At 36.5% G+C, this 26,104-nt stretch overlaps 1 protein-coding gene across 3 annotated transcripts; it reads right to left on the reverse strand.

The window, feature by feature from the left end:
• LOC145769299 (retinoschisin-like) lies at positions 1 to 24,323 on the reverse strand. Of its 3 annotated transcripts, none has more exons than XM_082580888.1 (8): positions 24,112 to 24,323; positions 23,755 to 23,799; positions 23,331 to 23,375; positions 20,961 to 21,002; positions 19,469 to 19,510; positions 12,876 to 13,037; positions 7,355 to 7,524; positions 1 to 1,734 (listed from the first exon to the last, which is right to left on the reverse strand). In XM_082580888.1, the coding sequence occupies exons 1-8, from the start codon at positions 24,296 to 24,298 to the stop codon at positions 1,597 to 1,599; spliced, it is 831 nt and encodes a 276-aa protein (XP_082437014.1). In that variant the 5' UTR covers positions 24,299 to 24,323; the 3' UTR covers positions 1 to 1,596. The 3 variants fall into 3 exon arrangements, with proteins under 3 accessions (XP_082437014.1, XP_082437013.1, XP_082437015.1); XM_082580887.1 differs by having other exon boundaries at positions 12,876 to 13,040; XM_082580889.1 differs by lacking the exon at positions 7,355 to 7,524 and having other exon boundaries at positions 1,581 to 1,734; positions 12,876 to 13,040.
• Between the last annotated feature and the right edge of the window lie 1,781 nt (positions 24,324 to 26,104).

The following is a 26,104-nucleotide window of genomic DNA, read 5'->3' on the forward strand; positions in this document are numbered from 1 at the left end:
TAATGTTTTCATTGTAATCCACCTAAACTGATGTGAATCAATCCACCGCCTCAAGCAGATAATTTGCGCGTGTTAAGTTCTTGTCATTCATGATATTGAAATAACTTCGTTTACAAAATCAAGTTCATTAAAACGATACTTTCATCATCATGAATGACAAAATGAATCAAGTGATTTGAGATTCTGAGAATCGGGATTTAAAATAGGAGAATTTTTAAATCAAGTGCAAGTAGCCTATAATTAACTGATTTATATGCATTATGCAATTATTGTTTCATCAATAAGGTCGTCAAAGTGATAAAAACTATATTTAAAAACAAATTAAGAAAAAAAATTATAATTGTAACAATTTTCTTCGAACACTAAAGCTACAAAAGTGAAATATGTTAGTTTTGATAATATGAATTTTACTACAAAAACATAAAAAATATCTGGCAGCACTGCTTCTAAAAATACAGTTAGGTTACCAGGTAACTTATAATTTTATGAACAACTTGATGACAAAAATAACTAATTTGGACAATTTAAAGTTGTATTTTAATGATAATTAATCACATTTCAGTCCAGCACAGGTGACTTTTTCGTGTGACCGAATTTCCATATTTTGAAAGCCTACTTGTTGTCTTCTGTGAAAACGAAATTCTTTTGTGTTAGTTAGCGGCAACCGCAGGCTTGAATTCTTGATATTAGGCTGTAATTTCTCTTTAAGCTCTTGATCTTTTGAAAACTTTGGTATTAAAATGCTCACAATCGAATTATCTTCTTCATCTTACTAAACTTAGTTTATCTCCAAGTCTCAATTTATAACGAATACAGTTTTTAGATTTGGACCTGGAGAGCGAAAACTTTGCTGCTTAACTTCGAAAAGCGCGGGAAAAAATGGTGTTAATAATACTGTATAATAGATATCTTTTATCATAAAGCTAGGCGACTGAAATCGAGACACCCATTTGTACGTGCCGCACAACTCCTGATGAAAACCGCTGAAGACCAATCCATCATTGCGGCTGCCTGGGCGGACCACCAATGGAGCTCGGAGTGGAAGAAGAACTCCTCAAGACTTCAAAGTTTCATTTCCGACACCAGACCCCACCCAACCGGAATGCATTTGCCAAGGAAGGCCTGGGTGCGACTCAACCACCTGCGTACTGGCGTCGGACTATTCCGCTCCAACATGCACAAATGGGGGATGGCTCCATGCGCGATCTGTGAGTGCGGCAAGGAGGAACAAACCGCAGACCACACCATCTGTAACTGCGCCATCTACCACGCGCCAAATGGTGTGCGTGGTCTGCGTGAACTGGATGACGAATCAATTCAATGGCTGCTCGACACCTGCCCAAACATCTAGACCGCGTCGCCGTCATTGCCCAAAGGTGGTAAAAGACAGAGCCCCTCGACCCTTGAAATGGCGAAGAAGGTTCAAACGAAGAAGACCTGGTTTGCGATGTGCTGTGTCCAGAAAAGATTTTTACCAGATCAAACTGTTTGCCTGGATAGCCTCTGTTACCTAATAATGAGTTTGTGATGATGAATAAATGACAATATGTGAAGTTACAATCGAGTCTAAGTCTAGGATAGTTTTGATTTGATTGTTCAACATGAGAAGTAATCCAAGCGTAATGAAAGATGTCCGCTCCATGTCAACGGAAGAAGCCGGAAATATCTGGCTGTAACCGGTTTGTCGAATCTGTGGATAACGTAGCTGTTTCGGTCATAGTTGCCCGTGAAAATCTGAAAAAATAATAATTTGAAAAGGTGCAAATAAATTTCGGTTATAACATGAGCTAAAGTTATTATAATTTCAGGTATTGCGTGAGCAGAGTATTAAAAATACCCATAATCATATCACACAAAAGTTTTCTAAAAATATAGAAAAAACGAAATGAAATGCAACTTCATTTTTATTCAGCATTAGATGCCGCCCGGACGACCTATAGTATAAGTCTTATACCTTATGACTTGATACCTTATGACTTGATACCTTATGACTGGATACCTTATGACTTGATACCTTATGACTTGATACCTTATGACGATACCTCATGACTTGATACCTTATGACTTGATACCTTATGACTTGATACCTTATGACTGGATACCTTATGACTTGATACCTTATGACTTGATACCTTATGACTTGATATCTTATGACTGGATACCTTATGACTTGATACCTTATGACTTGGTACCTTATGACTTGATACCTTATGACTTGATACCTTATGACTGGATACCTTATGACTTGATATCGTATGACTTGATACCTTATGACTTGATACCTTATGACTTGATACCTTATGACTTGATACCTTATGACTTGATAACTTGCGGTCCGGATGATTATCCGGACAATACATTAGGTTAAAAATCAAGTGAAAAATACTTTTAATCTCATTCTGTTTACTTTCTAATATTCAAAATAAATGTTGTTGATAAAAAATGATGCTGTGTAAATGTAATGTACAGTAGCTTTCCAACAAGGAACGAGGAAACTCTATTGCACGTTTTCTAACACAGCAATAATTCGTCGGGAATTAAAAATAGTCCTTTGGCTGCATCTCAACCATAGCGACCTTTATACACAGGCCATGACAACTTGCAGCGTAAAATTTGACTGGAGACCAATCTGTTAGTAGCCAAAATCGCTAGTATATGTTGATAGTTTGAGTATTAGTTGATAAATATAGTCTTTGTCTATGTTTTGTGTGATTATAATTTACTTTTGTACTATTTTTACCATTCAAACAACTACTAGATTTTGGCACTTGGGCTGGAAGTCCAAACAGCATCTGACAACACCGCTGATTGGGAAAAATTGTCATTTTTTTAACGCAATTTTAGCAATTTTGCAGTTATTTGAGATTCAGTGATCACACTTTGGCAACTTAAATTCTCAAAACTATCATTTCAAAGCGATAAAGTAAATTTAGTTCAGAGTTCAAAATCGAAATTACATCGACCTTCAGTCAAACCACCAGTTCGCATGTTGTCAAGGCCTGTGTATATAGATCGCTATGATATGAACATTCGCTTGTTCGACGTAGATAAACTCCAATTACGCCAGAAGTCCAACATTTTATAACTATAAAGAAAACAATCTTGTAATTATGTTAAAAACAACCGTTGTCTACTTTGAAATCTTGACCATCGTAATAATCATTAACGCACAGAGATGTGTATATAGCATATAACCTATTATGTGTAGGGGAAAGTTAATTTTTGGGAGTGCAAAAAAATCTTGCTCAAATATAGCCTAATCATGCGTGTTCAAATAACTTTGCGACAAATCATACACTACTTTAAAATTTTCACCTGCTACCAGTAGGCCTACTCCAAAACATAGATTTTTAAAAATTAAAAAATGGTCTGAAATTTTGTATCTTAATAGGTTAAAAATTATTTCTAAAATATATTAGGCCTACAAACTAAAACATGGACATTTTTAGATGATAAAGCTTTGGTAGAGAGTTTTCTTTTTTGAATCATAGACAAACAAAACAAAGTAACCTTAGCAGGTTTAACATAATGTATTACACACAAAAAAAATAACGTAATAAGTTGATAACTCAAACATTTTCGACACATTGTTTGCGTGACGCAAACCAGACATACATTGGTATGTCAACCAGACATTTGTTGACAAGGGCCGGGGAGCACTTAAACCAAAACTTAAAAACCAAAAGTGCGAGAGTACATCGCCTCTTGTGAAACTTGCACTGACAATGTCTCGATCGACCAATTTAAAATCATCTCTCGAGGCAGATCTGAATTTCAGACTAAGATCATGGATGCCTAAGAATCAAACGTATAATCCATATCTCAAAGTTAAATTTATCTTATATTTTTTCATTTTATGTATATTGCAGATTTAAGTAATACCTGATGAGGACACACGTACGTGTCTAAAACGTTTGAGTTATTATGACATATTTTTTGTGTGTAACACATTATGTTAAACCCGCTAAGGTTACTTTGTTTTGTTTGTCTATTTTTAGATGAATACGTTTACTTTACATGGGCTTAATCTGATTGCAGAGCATAATTTTAATTATGCAAACATGCCGAATTGTTTCTCTAAAATTTTTTATAAAACTTTCCCAAATCTTCGACAAATTAAAAAGTTTGTTGATACGGTCGCACCCCCCTTTCCCTCCACCTATGAGGATTGGTACGGCATTACGCTTTCACAATGATAAGTGTTGCAAAACAAAACAACCAAATTTAACGACATTTAAACTTTACTTGAAACTTGGCGCGTCATTGCCTCCAATTCTCTACGAAAGGAAGGAACTTAATGATGATAACAATGACCGTATGTGTTGTACATTTATGAGGGGCTGTGCAATCGGAGTCATGGAGTCGGGGGAATTTGGTGTGTTCGGAGTCGGAGTCGTTCCAAAAAAAGGCCGACTCCGGCTCGATAAAATACTATGAACAATAAAATTAGCCTATTGTTTGAAATCTTTTTTCAAAATATTTTGTTGTTCTGTTTATTGTGCTCTAAAACTTCACCGGAAAAGAGAAGTGTTTGTTTTTGCCAATTTTTGTGAAAGTCGCCGTTTCAATTTCGATCACAATTTAAGTGAAACTAAATTTTAAAATAATAAGAAAAAGACAAAAATTAAAAAAAAAAAATTGGCAGCAATGAAGCCGGAGTCGAAGTCGGCCAGTTACAAACCGAGGAGTCGGAGTAGTATGTTTTTTGCCCGACTCCACAGCCCTGAGTTATATGAAAAAGCTGGTGACTAGCAGAGATGTAGCCTACGTATACGCCGCAAATTCTACGCCGTAGACTTTTTGTTTGCGCTAACGCTTACGTCAACATTTTTTTGGATACGTAGTTGTCGCTTGAGGCAACGCCGTAAAGTTTCCGCGTTTTTTTAGCGCATAGCGTCAACGCATACTTTTTAATGTCTTTTTTTCGCTGCAACACGTCAATACCTTCCAGCGCTGGAGTTGAAAGAATGTTTTCAATTGGCAAAGACATATTGAAACCAAAACGCAGCAACAGGTCAGTTGAAATTTTTCAGATGCTTGTGTTTCTTCGTGGAAATTCAAAATAAAACTTGTTTGTTTCGAGTGGTTTATAGTCATAGCCGTAGGAGATGGGGGGGGGTCAGGGGGGCGGTTGCTCCTCCGCTGAAAAAAAAACGCCGCGAATTTGGGCAAAAATCTGCACTTATTTAAGCAAATTAATCTTATCGTGATGTTTCGACATTTTACCAGTTTCGAAACTTTATGTAATTGTTATAATTTATGAGATACATTAATATTTTCCAATCAACGTAAAATGCATTTTCATCGATTTTGAAAATTGTTGCTTGTGGTATTGCAATTTGGATAACTTCATGAGGTTTTTACTTTATGTCCTACTATTGTAGTTATTTGTAAAATTATATTTGGGCTAAAATGTCCAGTTATTGGGAAAATCAATCTTCCCATAAGTTTTCAAAATCTTTCTAATTTAGGAATTTGTTTATAGTGTTGCATTTTGTATGAAATACATTAACATTTTTATTTAAATGTTAAATGTAGTGTCATCAATTTTGGGACTTTTGTATTTGGTATATTGCGATTTGGGCACAATGTTAACCTTCGATTCAGTATACGAGTAGATATACTGTATAGATTCTCAGTATACAAAATAGATTCTCGTATATCTGCAAAATGTAATTGTAACTAATGCAATTAGCAAGCAGAGGTAAGCTTATTACTTATAATCAATTAATTATTAGGATATATTATACACTACATTTCTTCATTGGTGGAATTTTGCAACACTGCTGGGTACTGGCAATCTTATGAGGTTTTTTGCTTCTTTATCTACTAATGTAAGTTATTTATTTGTAAAAATATTTGGGCTAAAATTTCAAGTTATTGAGAAAATCAATCTTACCATGAGTTTTCAACATCTTACCAGTTTAAAAACTTTGTATATTATATTTGTTATAGTGTAATATTTTGTATGAAATACATTAAAATTTTTCCAAGAATGTAAACTGTGCCATCTTCAATTTTGGAAAATATTGTATTTGGTATTTTGCAATTTGTGGAGAATGGTAAGCTTCGTTTTAGTATCTGAATTTTTCATGTTTTTGTGGGCTACAGTTGACCTGTTTTCTATAAAAAGAAATTTTTGTATTAACTGCTGTTTGTCTTTGCCGGTCCTAGGGTTGATATGCTCAGCTATTTACCATATATGACACAGTATTATAGCAATCAATGATCAAATGTACAGGCAAGTGTTATGTTGTTTTGTCATCCTATTCATGAAGTTAATATATCAGGCAATGTAGACAGTATTGATGATGTTGTCTGTATTTTCTGGCTGGCAAGGATTGAGTTGGAAGTTATTACTTATATGAGTTATATATTTTAGTTCAGTGCCCGCGATTTCAGTAGGCTGGTTGCTTCATCATGAACTTAGAATATCTTGGCAATGAATAATAGCCTACTGTTAATGAAAAATCATTGGCTATATATAACTTCACTGTAATATGAGATCAATATTCATACTAATAGCAACTTAGTTTCAAATGTTCAAAGGTGCAAATTTGATGCACATAGTAGGCTATGATAAACTGTCGAATTCTTTTCAGGTTACAAGGTTTTAAGTAGCATGGAGTACTGTATATACTGTCAGTAATGTTACTAGTTTAATAAATAAATAGGTTGTCATTTTAGATATTTTCAATGCAAATTTACGAATCTTGACTCTTGATTTTTTGAACTATCTTTATAATGAAAAGATTCAGCTACTTTTGGTCTGGCTTTTTATTGCAATTGAGCTAGAGATTTTGAAATAATCTGACGACATGGATATTTAGCCACTGCTGTCCAGTTTTTGTTGAATTCTCAGTTTAAATTGTTGTTGAATCCAGGTAGGTCTAATAGCCTATATATACATATTTTTGTGCCACAAGAAAATTATTTCAATTTGATGGTTTATTTAGTTTAAAGTTAATTCAGCCTTGTTTTGCTACCTGTGTTTTTGTACACTGCCAAGTTGATGACTAGTGAGTTCTTAGACTACGCTATCTCAGAAATTGTGAGTGATATTGCGTTTTTGACAATATATTTGCAAAGGCAAAATTTGGGCAAATTTTGCTTGCCCCCCCAAAATGTTTTACTCTCCTACGGCTATGTTTATAGTTACCGTGTGAATGTTTGGCACCTAGCAAACAAAAGGAGTTTACGCTAGTGTATGCGCTGACGCCGCCAACTTTTTTACAAGTTATGTTAACGCATACGGCGTATGGTTTTTCGAACGTTTGCGTTTACGCTGACAGCGTCAATATTTTTTGTATGCGCATACATCACTGGTGACTAGTCTGCGTAATGAGAAATTTACCTTTTCGGACCTATCTTCATTAAGCATGACTTGCAGAGAGCTTGTAGTGTTGCCAAACGATATTTTATAACTGGTCACCCATTGATCAGAATCACCCCTTCCTTGAGTTACAACGCCAGTCACGAATGTCGATGTCAACAAATCAACTTGTATCCATTGTCCAACTGCCACTGTGTATTATAAAGGTATTAATGACGAATGAATGCACACTGGCACTAGGTTACGCAATGATGTAGTGTAAGCTACTTATTCTAATGCTAAAATAGAAATCACAAAATGTAAAAAATTCAACCACATAGATAATTATTTTGTGGGGCAACATTTGTGATATTTGAACTTAGAAATGAAGAGTCCAGGTGCATAACGATCAAACTCCATTATTTGTGATTTCTAAATTTTAGCCTACCCTCTCCCGTTGTATTACCATTAAAAGTTTTATGTAGTAGCCTTTTTTTGCGGCAAAACGATCAATATCTCTCTAAATAAGGCTTTAAACTAACAGGGTTCAGCCACAAAACGATCAATCTCAAAACATCAGTTTACTCAAAAAGTTGGTTTTGCAAGTTTGATCGTTTTGCACCTGGACTCTTCAAATGCTGTTTTATAAAATAACTACAGTAGGCTATAGCACAACCTTCGAACTAACAATGTCCATTATATGGTTAAAGCTAAAATTAGGAAAGGAAGTTAAACCAAAAGTTTTGCTCGCTTGATTCGAATTTGCAAAGATGTCAACTTCTTTTGAGAATTAAATGGCTCATCTAAGGATTTGAAAGCTTAAAGATTTTTGTCGCGTCTCTTGCAGGGATGGAGGAACCATTTTACGTTGTTTGTCGGAATGGAGGAACCATCCCTGGTCTCTTGGTTTCTCACAGATTGCTTTATAAAGTAGCCCACAGTAGCCCGATTGTTTATTCATTTTTATTTTTTTACTTAGAGCCTAAATTTAAAAAAATTTCACTTGCCTTTTTTTCTCTCTTGTTTTTTTTTCTAGTTTTTGTTTATTTTCTTGAGGTGTCGTGCCATATTTTAAACTGATTGTCCTGCTTTGGCATCATGCACGTTATAACGTTTGCGTTTTGTCGCTTCTACCTTTTTTTAGACCTCTGCTATGTTTGGCATAATTGTTTTTGTTGTGATGATCAGAAACAAAAACAAACTGAACTGATTTTCCAACACAAAGGTGCTTCTTTTAGTATAGCCTATTTCTTGTAGTCTACGATCCAGACGACATAGCCTACTTTTAATTAAGAAATTTATGATAAACCTGTCACAAAAAAGCTTCTGGTAATGCTCTGGCCCCTCCACGATTTAGTTCATAGTGAATACGTCAGCACTTCTAGAATCAATGCTGTAGATAGCCTAGGCACGTTTTTCTGATTTTTCCTGTCCATTTAGTCTAAGCGTTAGCCACTTTAACAAGTCGAAATTCTGCCACTGAAATTGACTAGAATGAAACCGCCAACCAATCATAAGCTACGGTTTAAGTGACGTAAAAAATGGCGAAAAGAAGATCATAGAAAGCAAATTAAGTGATGGATTTTTTGTCAGCTGGTTGGCTTAGGGGTTAGGGCTAGAAAGTAGTCATTTCATTGACGCGTGTTCGATTCTCAGCGCTGCTATTGCTCTTTTTCTTCTGTAATTACCAAATAAAGTTCAAAACAAGCATTAACTCTCTGGATGAGTGCTAGAAGGGACACAATTGGACGGTAGCCTCTTATAACACGTTCTGATTGGTTGGCGGTTGCATTGTAGTCAATTTCAGTGGCAGAATTTCGACTTGTTAAAGTGGCTACCTGTCTAAGCATTATGTTTGGGTGTTTCCAATACTAAAGATGCTTTTTATTCTCACTGGAATGCTTTAACGATAGTTGGAAGAAAACTCTGCAACATTTCTTTAAGCTTTCATATGTAGCTTAATTGTCACTTATGCAACGCTTTGCTTTAAGCCTAGCCTACACGTATTTACGGGCAGTATTATCAAAATGAAAGTGTTCCTAAGCAGTGGCATACGCAGGGGGGACCATTAGACCATGGATCCTCCCTCATTAAATAATGTTGTTCGTTCAGCGTTGACGAACAGCAGCGTTTCCATCCAAGAACGAGTATCTGGAGAAATGGAATCAATTGATGTCATCAAACCCATCTTATATTGGAGCATTTAGAAAACCTTATCACGAAGTTCGATTGCTACATCCCGGACATAAGTTTGACATCTTAGGTATGGGTCAGAAATCCGTTTATGGCAAAGGTTAACGACTCATCAGAGGATATTGCAGGACTACAAGAAGAGCTTATGCTTATCAAACTGCATCATCACGATCAGTTCTATCGACAATTTTTTCCCACAGCGTCACTTGTAGAGTTCTGGACTTCGGTTAAAAAGGAAAAGCCAATAATTCATGACGAAGCAATGACTTTTTCCCGTTTGCGACCACGTATCTGTGAGAGCAAGGGTTTTCGGCACTGACGGTTACTAAAACCAAGGCTTGCAATCGCCTCTATCCTGGTGACGATCTGTGCAATGCGCTCACTAAAATAGAGCCGTGTATTGAAAATATTATGAAGGAAAAATTTCAGTTTCATCAATCACACTAAAATAAATAAATCAATCATTTGTTTGTGATAAATCATTGTTTCATAGTAGGCCTACTGTGTAACTGGTTGTATATGTCTTTTTATATTTCATGCATGTCAGAAAAAAAATACATTTTTTGATGTTTGAGGCTTGGGTCGTGAGATGTTCACAAAACTCAGATTTGGGTCGCGCTCAAAAAGTTTGAGAACCACTGTTCTATTGCATTCTTAATATTGATAGCCTATCCGTCCATTTACTTAATTCAGTTTTTCTCTTATAGCGACAAACCATTGTCAAAATTACTGGTACAGTATAAATGAATGCTGATAAATATTTTACAATCTTGAAGGCTGAAAGAGTTATAAACAAAAATTCAATCAACAGAAGAACCACAGATGCAATCTAGACTTCTAGAGTCTCATTTTGCTTTAATGCACTGTCCCACTTTGCCCCAAAGTATAGCCTTTAGAAAATAACATCTCTGCTGAAACCTGTAAAGTTTCAGGTAAAAGTTGCTTTTGTTACCAACAAATACTGTCTCAATGTCTAAGATAAAAACAAAGCTACCAACAAATTCGCTTATGCTAACGAATGTGGTAGCTATTTTTCCATCTCTTTCTTATAACAAACCATGCCAAAACACATTTTACTTCCTCACGACACGCGTTGTGCTCTGCCAGTCGCCATTTTTTCACAGCACATACAGTTTATAGTTGCCTAACTAGTGCTTCCGGGTAGAGGGAGCCAAAGAATACAAAACGAGAGAAATCGCGATGTCCCGCTTTGCCCCGTCTTCCCCTATTTATTATTATAAGTGGTATCATTGTTTTTTTTTGACAAAAGGTAGGCTATAAAACTTATCTGGAATTATGAAAATTGTAAAATTGTCATTCAATTGCTTAAAATACTTTTGCTTTGAAACAATACACAAACAGGATTTTTTTTAACATATTTAAAATAAAAAAAACACTGCTCTGATCGTTTTTTCTCACTTTCTTGCATCATCAGCGTTTAAGGTTTTCTGTACTCCTTGGCGATTGAAGCAGATAACGATTTTAGGATTTCATTCTCTGCGCCACTTGGGCAACATAGGGTTAAATTTAGCCTATAGCCTAGTAAACGGCTTACTTGTGGCATGTACAATGCAGAAATCACAAGATTTGCTGATGGAAGATGGAAGAAATTTTGGAGACGAAATGGAAGATTTTTAGGATGGAATTTAAATGGGATGAAAGAAAATCTCAGGATGGAAGACGGAAGAAACGTTTTTCATTCCATTTCTTGCCATACTCTGACCAGTAAGATAAGAAATAGCAGAGTGATTGATTCTACATTTCAAAAGGCCATCTGAATTGTTTTGCTTGTACATGATTTCGTAAAAGTCGGTAGCGTATGAAACAAACATGCTATTCTGTCGGCGTATAGTTTTGTCTCATATAGGCTACAACGTGCAAATTTGTCCACAACTAGTAGAGGACTAGAGGTGTGCAAAAACCTAACAGTTTGATAAAAATTAGTAGATAAATTCTTCAATGACTATTAACACTCAAGTCATTTGCAAAATAACAGTTAAAATATAATCTTTAAGCTGTCTTATGCTTTTTCAAAAAAATAAAAATAAACACACCAGAAATTTAATTTGCATTAATTTATTTAAAAATAAGAAAATAACCTAAATTACTTGATTTATTATAACTGGTTGCCAAAAAATTTCACATTATTACAAGGTGAAATTTTCTACAAATGTTTAAACAGTCTTAAATGCAGCCTACGTAGTAGCTTTTAAATTTTGAACCCTCATGCTTCAACCTTTCCAGCCTTGTGGTAAATCTGGTTCTGGTTAGAGTTAATCCAGATTCCATACATTGATGTCTTCTCTCATCAACTCTAGCCATCTCTTGATACTTCAGCCAATTTTCTTCTCCAAGACGCCTTGTCACGTGCCAATACCATTGCAAATGGTGGCTTCTAAAAAACTTACAAATGCTTTGTAGTTGTGTTGTCACTCAAATACTTTTATTTCTAGTTTTATCGTTCTAGTTTTTAACACAACATTTGGAGCATTCTCATTTCTGTTGCTTCCATCCTGTTCATATCTTCGATCTGCATGGCCCAATTTTCGGCTCCATAGCACATTGTAGCTACTTCTTACGCATGTCTTATAAACAATGCCTTTCATTTTCTAGAAAAGCACTCTTTCATGCAGACTCCCAAACACTTCCTTTCATTTTTCCAACCACCTCTTATTTTTGATATTATTGAATCTTGCACTCTTCCATCTATGCTCAGAACATCCCCTACATACCAGAACCTTTCAACCACTTCCAGTTTGTCCCCAAACAAAGTAACTGCCTATTCATGTCTTTCGCTTACCTTCCATGGGCAACGTTTGCACTTAAAATCTTTTATTTTTACCCGACCTATCACTCGCACCAAACTGTAAAAACAATGAAAAGGTGCAATTTTGTCGTTTTCTAAAGCAAAACAGCTGTTGTCATTCGAAAAACATTATTAATAATTTTGAACTAAACTCAATAAACACATTCCATTCAACAACTCATACATAATTTTATGTCCTGAATAATCAAAGAAAGTTTTTTACATCTATAGTAGGCTACAAAGTAATTAATTTTGTAAAATAAAAAAGCTTAAACGTGAAAATATTATCCTACAGTATATGGCAACATTGCATGAAAATATCTGTAATCACTAAGTGGTCATCTTCAAGGTGTATGTTCAAGAGGGGTAAATGTCGCTCCAGAGGCATAATTTTAGACTTGCTAGAATTTTCGTATCATGGTCCATATTTTCAGACCTATTAAAGCATAACTATTTTCCAAAACCTTTTCTAAGTCCTCCCACCCCTCTATTAAAATAGATACTTGAAAACTGATTTTAATTACACCTTTTATGCTGTAATAATCCAACTTATTGTTGCCTTACCTGTTTTAGCAGACCAACTAGCACGAGGAGATCCAGTTCCATTAAAATCCAATCTCCCGTGGTGAGCTGCGTGATTTGAATCGAAAATAGTGGATGCGTTGATATCTGAGTCCCTGACTCTTCCATCTCTCAGTCCCACCAAGCATCGCTTGACTGCATCTGCTGCTAAGCATTAGGGAATTTAGAATTACGTTTTGCAATTTCACTAGTCCAGCTTTGGGAGAGAAATAATTTTACAATACTATAAACCAGGGGTCACTAACATGCGTTCCGCGGGCCGCATGCGGCCCGCCACGCTGTTATGTGCGGCCCGCGGAAGGTATCAGCGCACAAGTATAACCAAATATACTTTTCTTGAGGAGTTAAACATCATAAAGGCAAAAAATACTAAATACAATCTTTAATTGCTTTGCATACGATTCCACTGACCGACCAATCAGATTGTAGTTCTAGGTAGGGGTCGTTTAAAGTTATTCCAATGCGATGTCCAGCCACACTGTCCCAGTGGTTGATTAAAACGGAATGGCCCGATTCGGTGAGTCCGATCCCTTAACGGGGGATTTAAAAAAAATTTTTTTTTATTATCGGGTACTGTAGCCTAATTATCATTGCCGTTTTAGGGTTAGGGGTTTGGGGTTAGGGTTAAGGGTTAGAGTTCAGTTCAGTTGTTATTATTTCTGACCATCATATCAAAACAATACACGTCAACATAGCAAAGGTCGAGAAAAGGGTAGAAGCGACAAAACGCGAACGTTAAAACGTGCTTGAGACCGAAGTAAGTTATTGATTTGAAAGAAATTTGGCACGGTCGCAAAACCTTCAGAAAAATTTAAGATATAAAGGGAAAATAAAAAAAGAAAATGTTACAAAAAAAAACTAACAAATAAACAACATATATTTAGGCTATAGCTTTATTAGCCCACATAGCTTTAGCTGATATATTTAAGATTTGTACGGACAGTTGCTATGAAGATCGGCCATGGTGCGTTATCAAGAGTGCTGATGGTCGTAAGGGGAACACGTCTTGATGCGTTTAGCTCATAGCAAAGAAGAGCAAGGCAGGCAAAGAAAACCCCACAAAGAAATCCTACCACGGGCAAAGCCATTTCAAGCGCAACGCACCATAGGCCTTGCACGACTCACAAAATAGATAGGCTATAACTTGACGACAGGAAAACAATGACAAAAACAAATAAAACAAACTAGCAAAAACAACATCATCATCTTGCGGAAATTCAATTATACCCAGGGAAGTCATATCTTGAAGATATCAAGCGTGCTTTGATAAAAGTTGCGTTGATAAAGCGATAATTTTAGACCCCTGTCAGCTAAACTCGCCACTTCCACACCGATCCAACGTTAGCTAACATTGAATTAATGCAAAAACTACAGGCATCGCCAGCTGGGATGTAATAGTGGCATGTCACAGTAATATGATAAATTTGGGTTAGGCTACCGTATGTTTTACACGTTAAACCATAACAAAAGTGAAAAAAAATCCAATTCGGCATGTTGGAAAAATAGATACACAATCAGACAATAGCATGACGATCCAGTCCAAGATATTGATATAAAACAACTGGTTGGAGCACATGGCCACCGCTTCATCGAAAGATGGTGATTGGTCGAAGAGGATGGAAAAACTTCTGCAGACCCTGTAGAACTTCTGTGGACAAAAAAACACAAAAACCAGAAGGCCAGTAGGAGTACTTACAATCTTACTATTCTGCTAATAAATCTATACACATTGGCCTATCATTTCTGGGCAAAAAAAAAATATTAGTAAGTTTGGTGTATTTTATACTTAGATAGGATTATTTCAAAGAAGATTTAGCTTGTTCATTTTTGATTAAAGCTTTTTACAGTTTTGCATTCATTTCTTATAGTAGGGGGAAGCTTGTTCAAACTGTTTGCCCCATGTACCGTATTGATTGTTTGCAAGTGTTAATTCTGCAATATATCGGAATATAAGGAGAATTACTTCTTGTTGTTAGGCTATTTGATTGTTTACACATAATTATATCATTAAATGTTGTGGGAAGTAGGTTTTTTGAATATTTAAACATGAAAGTTGCAATCTCTGTAGTTTTCATGTGGTTAATTGATTTTAAATTATTGAGTTCCATTACACCTTTTATGCTTTCTTGTACGTACGTTGCAGTACGTTGCAGCTTTTGCAATGAAGTTTTGTTTTCATGACACCATGTTGAGATACAATATAATATCTGACTCTCAACTAGAGAATGGTAAATGGAGAGAAGTGCTTGTTTGTTTAGGAAAGGCTTAATTTTTTTTGTCATGCAGAGCGTTGATCTTATTTTTTGAAGCAAGATTTCCATATGAAATTTCCATGACAAATGCTCGTTTACAATTATTCCCAGAAACTTTATTGAGGCAACTTGTTCTATGTTGTTTTTTCGAATATTTAAGGGTGGGTTGCATGATAGTGTCTTGCTTCCTTGACTTGAAAATAATATATGTTTGGTTTTGGTGACATTTAGAGACAATCGATTTGTTGATAGCCATTGATCTATGCATACAAGCTCTTGATTTGCCATTACATATACAGTAGAAACGGTTTTATTTTTATATATAATGGTGGTGTTATCTGCAAACATAATTGCAGTTCAGTGTTGAAGGCAGTTAGGAAAGTCATTTACATAAATCAGGAATAGAAGAGGGCCTAAGATAGACCCTTGTGGGACACCCAAAGATATGTTGTTAACATTAGAAGATAGTGTGCCATTGAAAACCACTCTTTGTTTTCTATTACTCAGGTAACTCATGAACCAGTCATAGGCCACGCCTCTTATTCCGAAATGATATAATTTAGCTAGCAATATTTTATGGTCAATGGTGTCAAATGCTTTAGATAAATCAAGAAAGATTCCTAATGCAAGATGGTTGTCATTGAGTATACTGGTAATACTTTCTGTTAGCATTGAAGGAGCATGGCTTGTGGAGTGATTTTTTCTGAAACCAAATTGATTGTTATAGAAAAATTTATGTCTAATTAAAAACGAGTATAATCTGTTGTACATGATTCTTTCTAATATCTTTGAAAAAACAGGTAGTAGGCTGACTGGTCTGTAGTTGTTTGAATCTTTGCAACTACCCTTTTTAAAGATAGGTATCACCTTCCCCAACTTAAATGAATTGATGAATTTTCCACTCGTTAAAGATAAGTTAAATATATGAGTTAAAGCATGCAGTATATTGTTTGGGGTTGACTTTACAACTATGGATGGTATTTCATCGATGTCACTGCTAGTTTTTGCTGGCATAGCATAAATAATATTGTTAATTTCATTCAAAGAAGTTTGATAAATATAAATTGTCTCTAAATATAAATAGGAACTCACCGAATCGGACTCACCAAATAGTAGCAGACCCTGATTAAAACGTCTGTTTTCGAAAATGTCTGTGAGCATAGGGTTGGTTATCTTAAGTTTGTAAATGTCCTGTAAACACTAGTGTGCGTTTCACCGTTATTGGATTTCACGAGCAGTGTTCCCTTATGCAAGTTTTTGTTTCCAAAATAGGTCGGTGTGCCAACTCAATTTATAATAAATTAGAAAAATATAATATATAAATTTAAAGACTTTTTCTGGTATTATGAAAATATTTAGCTGAGTACTGCAAAATGCTGTTATCAACAATTCTTGCCATGCTAATAAGCACCACAAGTGACATTTGTCTAATAATCAAGGTAAGACGGTTTTATAGACTCTCACAAAAAGGATGAAAAACCAACTCATTGCTTTTTTAGAGGGAACACTGTTCATGAGTTACGATAGAAACTCATGAACTTTTTTCGATGATTTCCACAAGCGTTTGTTTCATGGTGCCTGGTTTCTTTCTCTCTGTTATTGGAGCCTATTTTTCGCTGATATGCTTGCAGGTCACTATTGTTGCCTGTATTGCGATGTGTCAAACATTTCCATGTTTACTGAAACTGTTAATGGCAAGATATCTTTTGTGAAGCGAAGTGACAACACCACTCTTGCTTGGCGATGAATATTCTGATGAAACCGCTCGCCTCGCTATAAGTGCGCAAAACAAGTGACCTCTTTTATTAGGCATTGTTAAAGAAGTCAAAAGTGTCGTTAAAGGAGCTTGACCTGGTAGTAGCGTTGTTGGACTAATTTTGTTGCTGCGGTATTCTAAGATAAATATTAACAACATAACGCTGGATACCGGGTACGAAATGCGTTCTTTTTCAGCATAAGAGTCAACCTACCTAATATTTTATTAGTGCGGCCCGCCACAGCTCTCCTAAGTGCCAAAGTGGCCTGCATACAAAAAAGGTTGGTGACCCCTGCCATAGACAGAATGGCATAAAGGTGGATTCATAGTAGAAGCGGCTACAGGGCCGGCCGCCTTGCGGCCAGAGTTGCCAGATTTTGCAGAGCAATACGGTATACTTTATACCAAATAATAATAATAAAAAATACTAAACCTAAACACAACTGATTTTATGTTAAAAAAATTCAGATTTGGTGACCTATGAATCAAACACAAATTGCTCAACATTTGGCAGCAGTAGGCTACTTTATATGATTGCTGTTCCCAATTGTCGTTGTAGGCCTAGGCCTACAATTGTGTTGAGATTCTTAGTTGGTTGACGTATTGTTACGCTATAGCCTATCCCTCTATTACCTAAAAGGAGTGAAGTGACAGATTTAGCCAAGTGGGCCTAGTCTCATCTCTAGGCTATAAAGCGCGGTTCATACTTGATGCGGCAAACAGCAAACGTTCGCCAGTTCACAGTAGATTTTACTCGTGCGTCTACCGGCAGATTTTCTCGTCTCACCGGCAAACGGTAGAGTTAATATATTTCAACTCTACCGTTTTGCCGGGTATATCCTTGGCAGCCAGCAAGTTCATCTGTTGCATTGTTGCAAGTCAGCCAGTCGCAGGTCTTCGCACATGGCTGGGCTAGTTGCAATCATGAAAATGAAAAGTTTGTGTTGTATTTTTTGCTGGGTTAGTGTATAGGCTATAAATAAGATTATCATCCACCAAAGTAAAAAAACAGATTAAGAATATAATTCAAGTGAGAAAAAGAAGCAAATATAAAATGCTCAAGTCAAAAAAATATCACAATGTTATGTTTATGCAATTTGCAGTTATTTTTGCGTATTATCTCGATATGCCAAAGTTTTAATTTTATTATTTGACCATGCTTTCTATAGCTTTTCTCATACCTGTGATCGATCAATTATGTAGAATTATTTTTAAACTTCCATATTTTGGTTACATCTGACTTGGAATGGCCACCATTTTGCAATGGCACAAATTGAAGAGTCAGAATGAGAAAAAAATCATTGAGAGAGGACATGAGAAAGAAACTTCAAGATGTAGTATCCAGGTTTGCGCCTGGTGGATGAATATTTAGATTAAGTGGACGAAAGACAAAGAAGCCAATCTTCGTGACCACCTTCAGGTGTGCCTTTACGTGTCCTGCCAAAGACACAGCCGCATGCTCTTGAGCGGTGTCGAACCGGCGTCTTTTCGAGTGACGCACTAGGGCTTTCACCACTTGGTTGTGCAGCCGACAAAGAAAATGCCACTAATCCTAATAGTATACATAAGCCGTCGCATACAAGTTTGGTTTTGTGCCTGCAATTTACCAATACCTTGTTTAGGCACTTTAACATTGCCGTTGACAGAATTCCCAAGCTGTAAACGCAGGTGAAAAAATACCGTGTATCCAATAAACCATAGAAATGACATAATAATGAAGTTAGAATAAACAAACTAGACCAGGGTGGTCCAAGACTGCGAACATGAAGAGCCACATCAGGGGCTGAGAAAAACTTCACGGGCCGCATAGTGAGAAATGATAGCGCGCTGCTGAAAGTAGAAACGTTGTTAAATAAAAACTTAACTAGGTTGCGATTTTGAACTTCTTTTCTATAGATTTCGATCTGTTTTAGCTACATTCTTACTGTTCGCAGGCTATAAACATTAACAAATCTTGTCGCTGACAAAATACAGTTGCAATGAAAGGACTGAGTTTGCTGTTCTGATCGACCTAATGTTTTGCTGCACGATTAACTCACTTTTTAATCTCTGCTTGCGACTCAAAAAGTGATATATATTCAGCTAGTAAAAAAGATACGATACATAACACGTCAACAAATTAGCAAACCAAAACAATTTATTGTTTTTTGCTTTTGCATAATTATAGTGTCGATCTCTGGTTTAAATTCAGTGGTCGACAGACGTAAGCAGGCATCCAGGGTTTCATCAGCCATTCTGTTCCGTGTGTCGCTTTTTAATCGCTTCATAACGGAGAAAGTGCTAGCAACAAAAGCAAAATATCAACGCACGTTTGAGTCATCACAAACCGACATTGTTCCCTCATAGTTACCTATTGACCCGATTATGCTCGACTTATTTAGGGTTGTGGCGAATGTAATGTATTTTTAAACCTTGGATTTAGCACTGATAATTCCGACATGCACAAAGTGTTCGCGGGCCGCACAAAAGCTTCACACGGGCCGCATGCGGCCAACGTGCCAGGGTTTGGACCACCCTGATCTAGCCTATACTGTATATAAAGAAACATATTTAAGTTTTCTATTTACCTGATTGATTGGCCAGTTGTTTGTGCAGAGACGAAATTACTTCTGAAACAATACATTCACAAAATAAGTAGAAACCTATTTACCTTGATATCGGTCTCATGTATTAATTGATAGGTGAACACTTTATCTCACTGAGCCACCGATGTTAAGATGGATATTGCTTGTGTTTTAAAACTTTGCATAAAACTTTACTGAAAAGACGAACAAAAGAATTGGAAAAGTTGAATAGAAAGCGATGACTTTAACTCTTTCGCGCCCAGCATCATTTTAAAATGATTTGCGGTTTAATGCGAAACGCCCAGCATCATTTTAAAATGATTTGAGGTTTAATGCGAAACGCCCAGCATCATTTTAAATAATGCTGTTTGATGCGTGATATAAAACTTTGTATTTGTAGCAGAATATCTATAAATTTACTGGTCCCTTGCAAAATGCTTATTTTATTGATATTCTCGTGTTTTGCAAAAAAAAAAATTGCTCAAATTTGACAAAGTGTGGTTACTTTAGTCAACAGTTAAAAGAAAAATATGTACTAAAGGAACAAGGCATGTTTGATATTTTTTCTTGACTCTTCATATCATTAGGAAGTCCACTGAAGAAAAAAAATCTTTTTAGCTTCTACAGAAAAGGTGGGAGTATTTTTTTTGTAAGATGCTTCATTTTCACAAAACTTTTAACAGAAAAAAAAAAAGTTAAACAAATACACATTTTGAAAATACTGGATCTTCAAATATGTTGTATTGGGAAAATAAGTTCTAACATTTATAGTCAGAACTTGAAATTATCTTTCCAATAAGATATTCCATGTCAAAATGCACAATCGGTGTCACGCGTGTCAACTCGTTAAAGTTAGAGAAAAAATAGCAAAAATGCCTGGCTTTTGCAGTCAAACCGTGTAAAATCGCTGGGCGCAAAAGAGTTAAAAGTGGCAAAAGCAGTAAAAATGAATTGAGATGCTGAGACGGTTACTGAAAAAGTTATTTCTTGTAATTTTTTACACCACAAAAAGTCAAAATCATAGCGATTTATATTCGTAGGCTTTGCCCACGTGCGAACTGGAGGTCGAACTAATTTTGATTTTAACTCTGAGCAAAATTTTGTTTATATCCCTTTGAATTGATAGTTTTGAGAATCGAAGTAGCTTCAGTTTAATCATGAATGTGTCAAATCACTGCAAAACTCCTACCTTTACGTTAAAACTGACAAACAAATCCCCTTTACCAGTGTTGCCAAACGTTCTTTGAATTTTTAGCACTAGTGCCAAAATCTAGTCTTTTTTGTATGATAAAAATAGCAAAGAAGTAGCTCAAAACCACACAGAATATACACAAAGGCTATATTTGTTGACTACAGTAGCCTACTACTCAAATTATCAACTTGTGATAGTAATTTTGGCAACCAACAAATCGGCCTCCAGTCTAATTTGAATCTGCACGTTGGCTTGGCCTGTGTATAAAGGTCGCCATGATCAGAATCAATGCTTTTTATTTACTCGATTGGTTTGTCACTAGCTGCCGCAGATATGACGACTCGTCTGAAACAATTCCAATACAAAATTACTAAAAGTAAGAATTGCAATTATATCGGTAATAACAAAATAAATTTGCATTCAGCAACCGCACGCAAACGTTTGTTTTCGTAAGTTCAAATGATGAGTTAACTGCAGCTACATTCATAGTGCCAATGATAGATTGCTTAAGCTAAAAATGGTAGCCAAAATTTTACCATAACTATCAGCATGTAGGCTACACACAGTTATTGAAAGTATAGCTGAATTTGCACTGACTTGGCACATGAGTAGACGAGTTGTCATACGAAGTAAAACCAGTAAAATTACAAAGCAATATCAAACGTAGCGGTCTCGCAAACGTATTTGAACTGTTACATATGAGCTACAACTTGCATATGAGCAGTGTCACAATTAATATGCATAACCCCGCAGCAGTGCCGATCTTAGGGTATTTCGGGCCCTGTGCGGAATATGCTTTGCGAGCCCCAATGACAATGATCCAATTCAGTAGCGTAGCTAGGTACTTTGAAAGGGGAAGGGGGTGGTTTGACGGTCGGCGGGCGAAGCGGACACCCAGCGCCGGGGATTCTGGGGGGCCTCTCCCATAAAATTTTGAAAAATTACTTTAAATTTGGGGCATTCTGAGAGCATGTTCAACAAAAATTTGGGTATGTATCTTACTGTAAAATGGTGCTGTCCGGTTGCATAGCAAAACGATAAGAACATGCTTTCTTTGGCATTTTTCGGAAATAAAGCTATGTCTCTAATGTTGAGTATGGATGCAACCTATTTCGTCCCCTGAATAATTCGTACCCCGATTTCGTACCCTGAAATCGGAGTAACAAAGTCTAATTTCGACCTATTTCGTCCCCTGAAAAGATCGAGAGAAATTTTGAAATGTTTGCGGCAACTCCGATCAGCGACTTCGGCTCTGTTGTTTTTTTTTTCTCGATCTTTTTAGGGGTGGAAATAGGTTGCACCTGTTGAGTCTCTATGTTTTCTTGTTGCTAATTCCTTTGTTGATTCACTTATTAAATTTTTCCATTGGAAAGACAAAATTAGTGCATTTTCTGAGTAAATTGCGGGCCCCCTAATTTGCGGGCCCTGTGCGATCGCACGGTTTGCACACCCCAAAGACCGGCACTGCCCGCAGCATGCTGCGTTATTGTTCTAGATTAGAATATGTGAACTATTTAATTGTGTAATTCTACTGAGTTGTTATTATCGAACTTTGTTTTGAAGTAACCTTACATAATCTTCTATTGCGAAACATACTAGCCTACTAGAAGATTCTGCATTACGTGCGATTCTCGAAACGCCTTTTGAGTTGTTGACCATAAGAATGAGTTCTTGTAATGTAAACCTACCCTAGTCTATGCAGCTTAGTCTAGTCTACTAGCCTACAAAGTTACCACCACCTGAAACGTGTAACATAGACGAGGCATACCAGGACTTCTGCAATGCCATAATATTTGCCGCTAAGGCCACAATATCTCGTGGCCGTCAAGCCAGCTACATACCGCGCTAGGACTTAGCGTGAGACTATCTATCGCTCATACTTAAACGCCACACCTGGTACTGCTTCTAACACCGCCGCCACTAGATTACTTGAGAGGCTGGATGCAAAGAAGCTTGAGCGATGGAACGAAGCCACCCAAACCATCGACTTCCCACACTCAAGCCGCAAAGTATGGAACATCATGAACAACCTCACTGAACGCTCAGCAAACTCTCTTCGCCAGTGCCCCGTTTCTGCGAATGCCCTCGCTTCCGAGCTAGTGCAGAACGGAGTCTACAAGAAAAATGACCGCAAGGCATCCCGGCATGTTGCAAAAGAAGTGTCTGCCCTGTGGCGAGTAAAAACACCACCAGATGAAACATTATCCAAAAATTTCACCCCCGGAAGTGTTCATCACAGCCCTCCGTCTAGTGAAACTACACAAGTCTCCAGGGCCGGATATAAGATCTGTCGTGAGCTTGTGCTCCATGCTAGCCCTACGCTCAACTCTTGGTTAAGTAAATTCTTTTTTCCTGCTTGCACCACCTCACAATTCCAAAAATCTGGAGAAGAACTTTAGTAGTTGTAATCCCTAAGCTTCACAAGCCACCAAAGGACCCACGGACCTATCGTCCGATATCTCTCCTCTGTGGTGCTTTTAAAATCCTCGAAAGGCTGATCTATGCCTGCGTCAACCCATCCATCAACTGAATGTTCTAAGCAACGGAAAATCACTGTCCTTTTTCCCGAACTAAAATACCTCGGGGTGACAAAGAAAAGTAACTTATTCGGAACTTTAACAATTTTGCTGTTGACAGAATACTAAAGCTGTAAACTTAGGTGAATACATGTACCCTTAAATTTTGACTCCAGCCTGCTTTCCAAGTCCACCAAGTCATCTGAAATGTAAAATCACTTGCTAAAAATTTGAAAAAGAAAACATGGAAGCATCGACCCAAACTTGCTTGCATTTCATTTTTGATGCCAGTGCACCACAAACTTCAAAAGATTAAAGTAGCCTACACAATATTCATAGCTTCCTGTAATGAAGCCAGCAAATCAGTCAATGCACAGTTTGATTCAACTTCTGGTTACCATTAATTAAGCAAAAGTTGTATTGTCAAAGTGAGCCCAAATGATGCTAACTAGTATTCATAAGCCGTCGCATACAAGTTTGTTTTTGTGCTTGCATTACGCGTAACTTATTGGGCACTTTAACAATTTTGCTGTTGACAGAATACTCAAGCTGTAAACGCAAGTGAATATATATAGACCTACCCTTAAATTTTGACTCCAGCCTGCTTTCCATGTCCACCAAGTTATCTGAAAGGTAAAATCACTTGCTAAACATTTGAAAAAGAAAACATGGGAAACATCTACCCAAACTTGCTTGCTTTCTATTTCGATGCCACTGCATCACAAACTTCAAAAATTAAAGTGTACAATATTTATAGCCTCCTGCAACTAAGCCAGCAATCTGTGAACACATTGATTCAACCTCTGCAATTGACATATTTATCTCTAAAGGTATAATAAGCATTTATCGCGTATTAGCTATACGTTTCATAGGCTATGTTCGAACTTATTTCAAACTTAAGTTGTTTGTTTTTTCAAATACAAAAAGCAACGATTCACCTTCAGCGGCCCGGTTTCGTCCGCCTTGTTGGATATTTGAGTGCACGTACACGGTCTCAGAACACTTGCTGCTTGGTGGAGGTTCCTTCTCAGGGTCAAACGTTCTGCAAACTGTCGTAGGCTCTTCGTGGCTTTCTTGAACTGATAAGCAGAGAGCTAAAACGGCGCATTTCACAAACATGTTCATTTTGAGCCGTTGAAATGTTCAACAAAGTTAGCTTTTCAATAAAGACATGTGCTCGGAGACAAAAGATTGTCAAAATGAATTGTGGCCAAGTTATATCAGCAACATAATCCACGCTGCAAACCGAAATCGCGTTAACCGTGTCACATCCGAAAGATAATCTGACGCTTTTTTGTTTCGTCTGCTGCCAATCACGAACAGGCAAAGTGTTTCCCGTTGGCGTAAGATTTCAGAACATTGATTCCATGCAAAGTATGATAACCGTGATGCAGTTTTGGGTCTGCTTTCACTTTATTGTATCTCTTATATAGTTTAGAGAAACGGCTGTTTTTGCTTTTTAGTTGGGTCCTCAGGTCGTTCGAATCAAAATATTTTAGTTTGTCTTTGTTTCATTTTGAAAGCAAAGCAATCCTGCGTCGCTGTGGATTCGAGAAGAAACGATTTGTTAATTATTTAAGCATGCAATAATTACAATAACAAGTATTAACCCTAAGTAAGGGTGAAACTCAAGTAGGGTGTTTTCCCTTTTCGTTCGATTGGGACCATAAAGATAGGCTACAACAACATTCCAGAATATTTAAAATTTTGATATGTTTTGTTTCGACTTACATTGCTGGGCTCTATTTTATTTCGTTTGAAATTACATCTTTATAGAATTATATTTTGTTTCGAGAAAAATGCAATAAAAACAACACCCAACGAATCGTTTCCAGTTTCAAATAGCACCGTGCTTGACAACAATAAGTTTGAATTGTGTGATGTTTCGGTTTCAAACCAAGCTTTATTTTAGCCAGTGTTTCCCAAACCTTCTTGATCTGTTACCCAAATAAACGTAGCGATTATGGCATATTATCCTCAATACTTCACTTCATAAAAGAACTCAGCTATTATGATCATATTTATATCGTTTTGTTTTTTCGTTAATTTTCAGTAATTTTAGTAATTTTTAGAAAACAATCACTGCAAAAAAATATCGTTTTCGGTGTGACGTTTGCGACTGCATCTGCGAGGCCAGTGCTGTAATCTTTGACTCTGCAACACTCAATGCAATCCGTGCATCGCTGTGAACGTTCAGCCTATTTCTCTTCCTTGTTTTCAAGCCTATCAAAGTTGGAAATCCCTTCGCACACAATCCCTTCACTTCTTGGTTGAGAACAATGTCAAACTGTTTAACGCTATACAGTATATTTTAGAGTGATTTTGGCACCGCGTTAGCCTACCCCCGAAAAATCGCGTATTAGGCTACCTGCCTACCTCCCCGGAGTAATTTATCCCCAGGTTGGTAACAATGAGTTAGACAAATAAATACAGTACTGTAGGCAACGTTCATGCATAGCAATTCAATTAAGACATCAAATGCAACACTTATCATACGCCTAAAAAACACAGCCGCCATTATTAACAAAACTGTTCAAAGCGATTTTTTCAACAACAGTAAGTTTGACGTAAGTCCAAACCCATTGTAACGTGACTTAAAATACCTCTATCCTTTGATAGAACAAGGGACAGAATCAAAACAAAGGAGAAAATAATTTTACAAATATTCTAATTTTTTGATTAGTAAATCTACAATTAATCAATGAACATTGAAAAAACATGAAGCTGAAGAGCTGCTTAGGTTACAAAATCGCATTTATTTTATTCTGAAGGTATTCACATTAAATTAGATTAAATTGGCATTAAATGAAGCATTTAATATGCATTAGCCTACATGATTGATTATTGAAACTAATTCATGACTTGACCATTTGTTTCAATGGTTTGTTTCATTTAGTGAAGGTACAAAATCATTTGATTTTGATTTAATTT

This window comes from Aplidium turbinatum, chromosome 4 (assembly GCF_918807975.1).
Source record: "Aplidium turbinatum chromosome 4, kaAplTurb1.1, whole genome shotgun sequence".
Lineage (NCBI taxonomy): Eukaryota > Metazoa > Chordata > Ascidiacea > Aplousobranchia > Polyclinidae > Aplidium > Aplidium turbinatum.

Coding starts and splice junctions, on each gene's coding strand:
- LOC145769299 (XM_082580887.1), bottom strand. CDS start 24,298: ATGAACATGTTTGTGAAATGCGCCGTTTTAGCTCTCTGCTTATCAGTT. Junction 23,376..23,754: donor GCTGGAGTCAAAATTTAAGG/GTAGGTCTATAT, acceptor TTTACATTTCAG/ATGACTTGGTGGACTTGGAA. Junction 7,525..12,875: donor TAGTTGGTCTGCTAAAACAG/GTAAGGCAACAA, acceptor TATAATACACAG/TGGCAGTTGGACAATGGATA.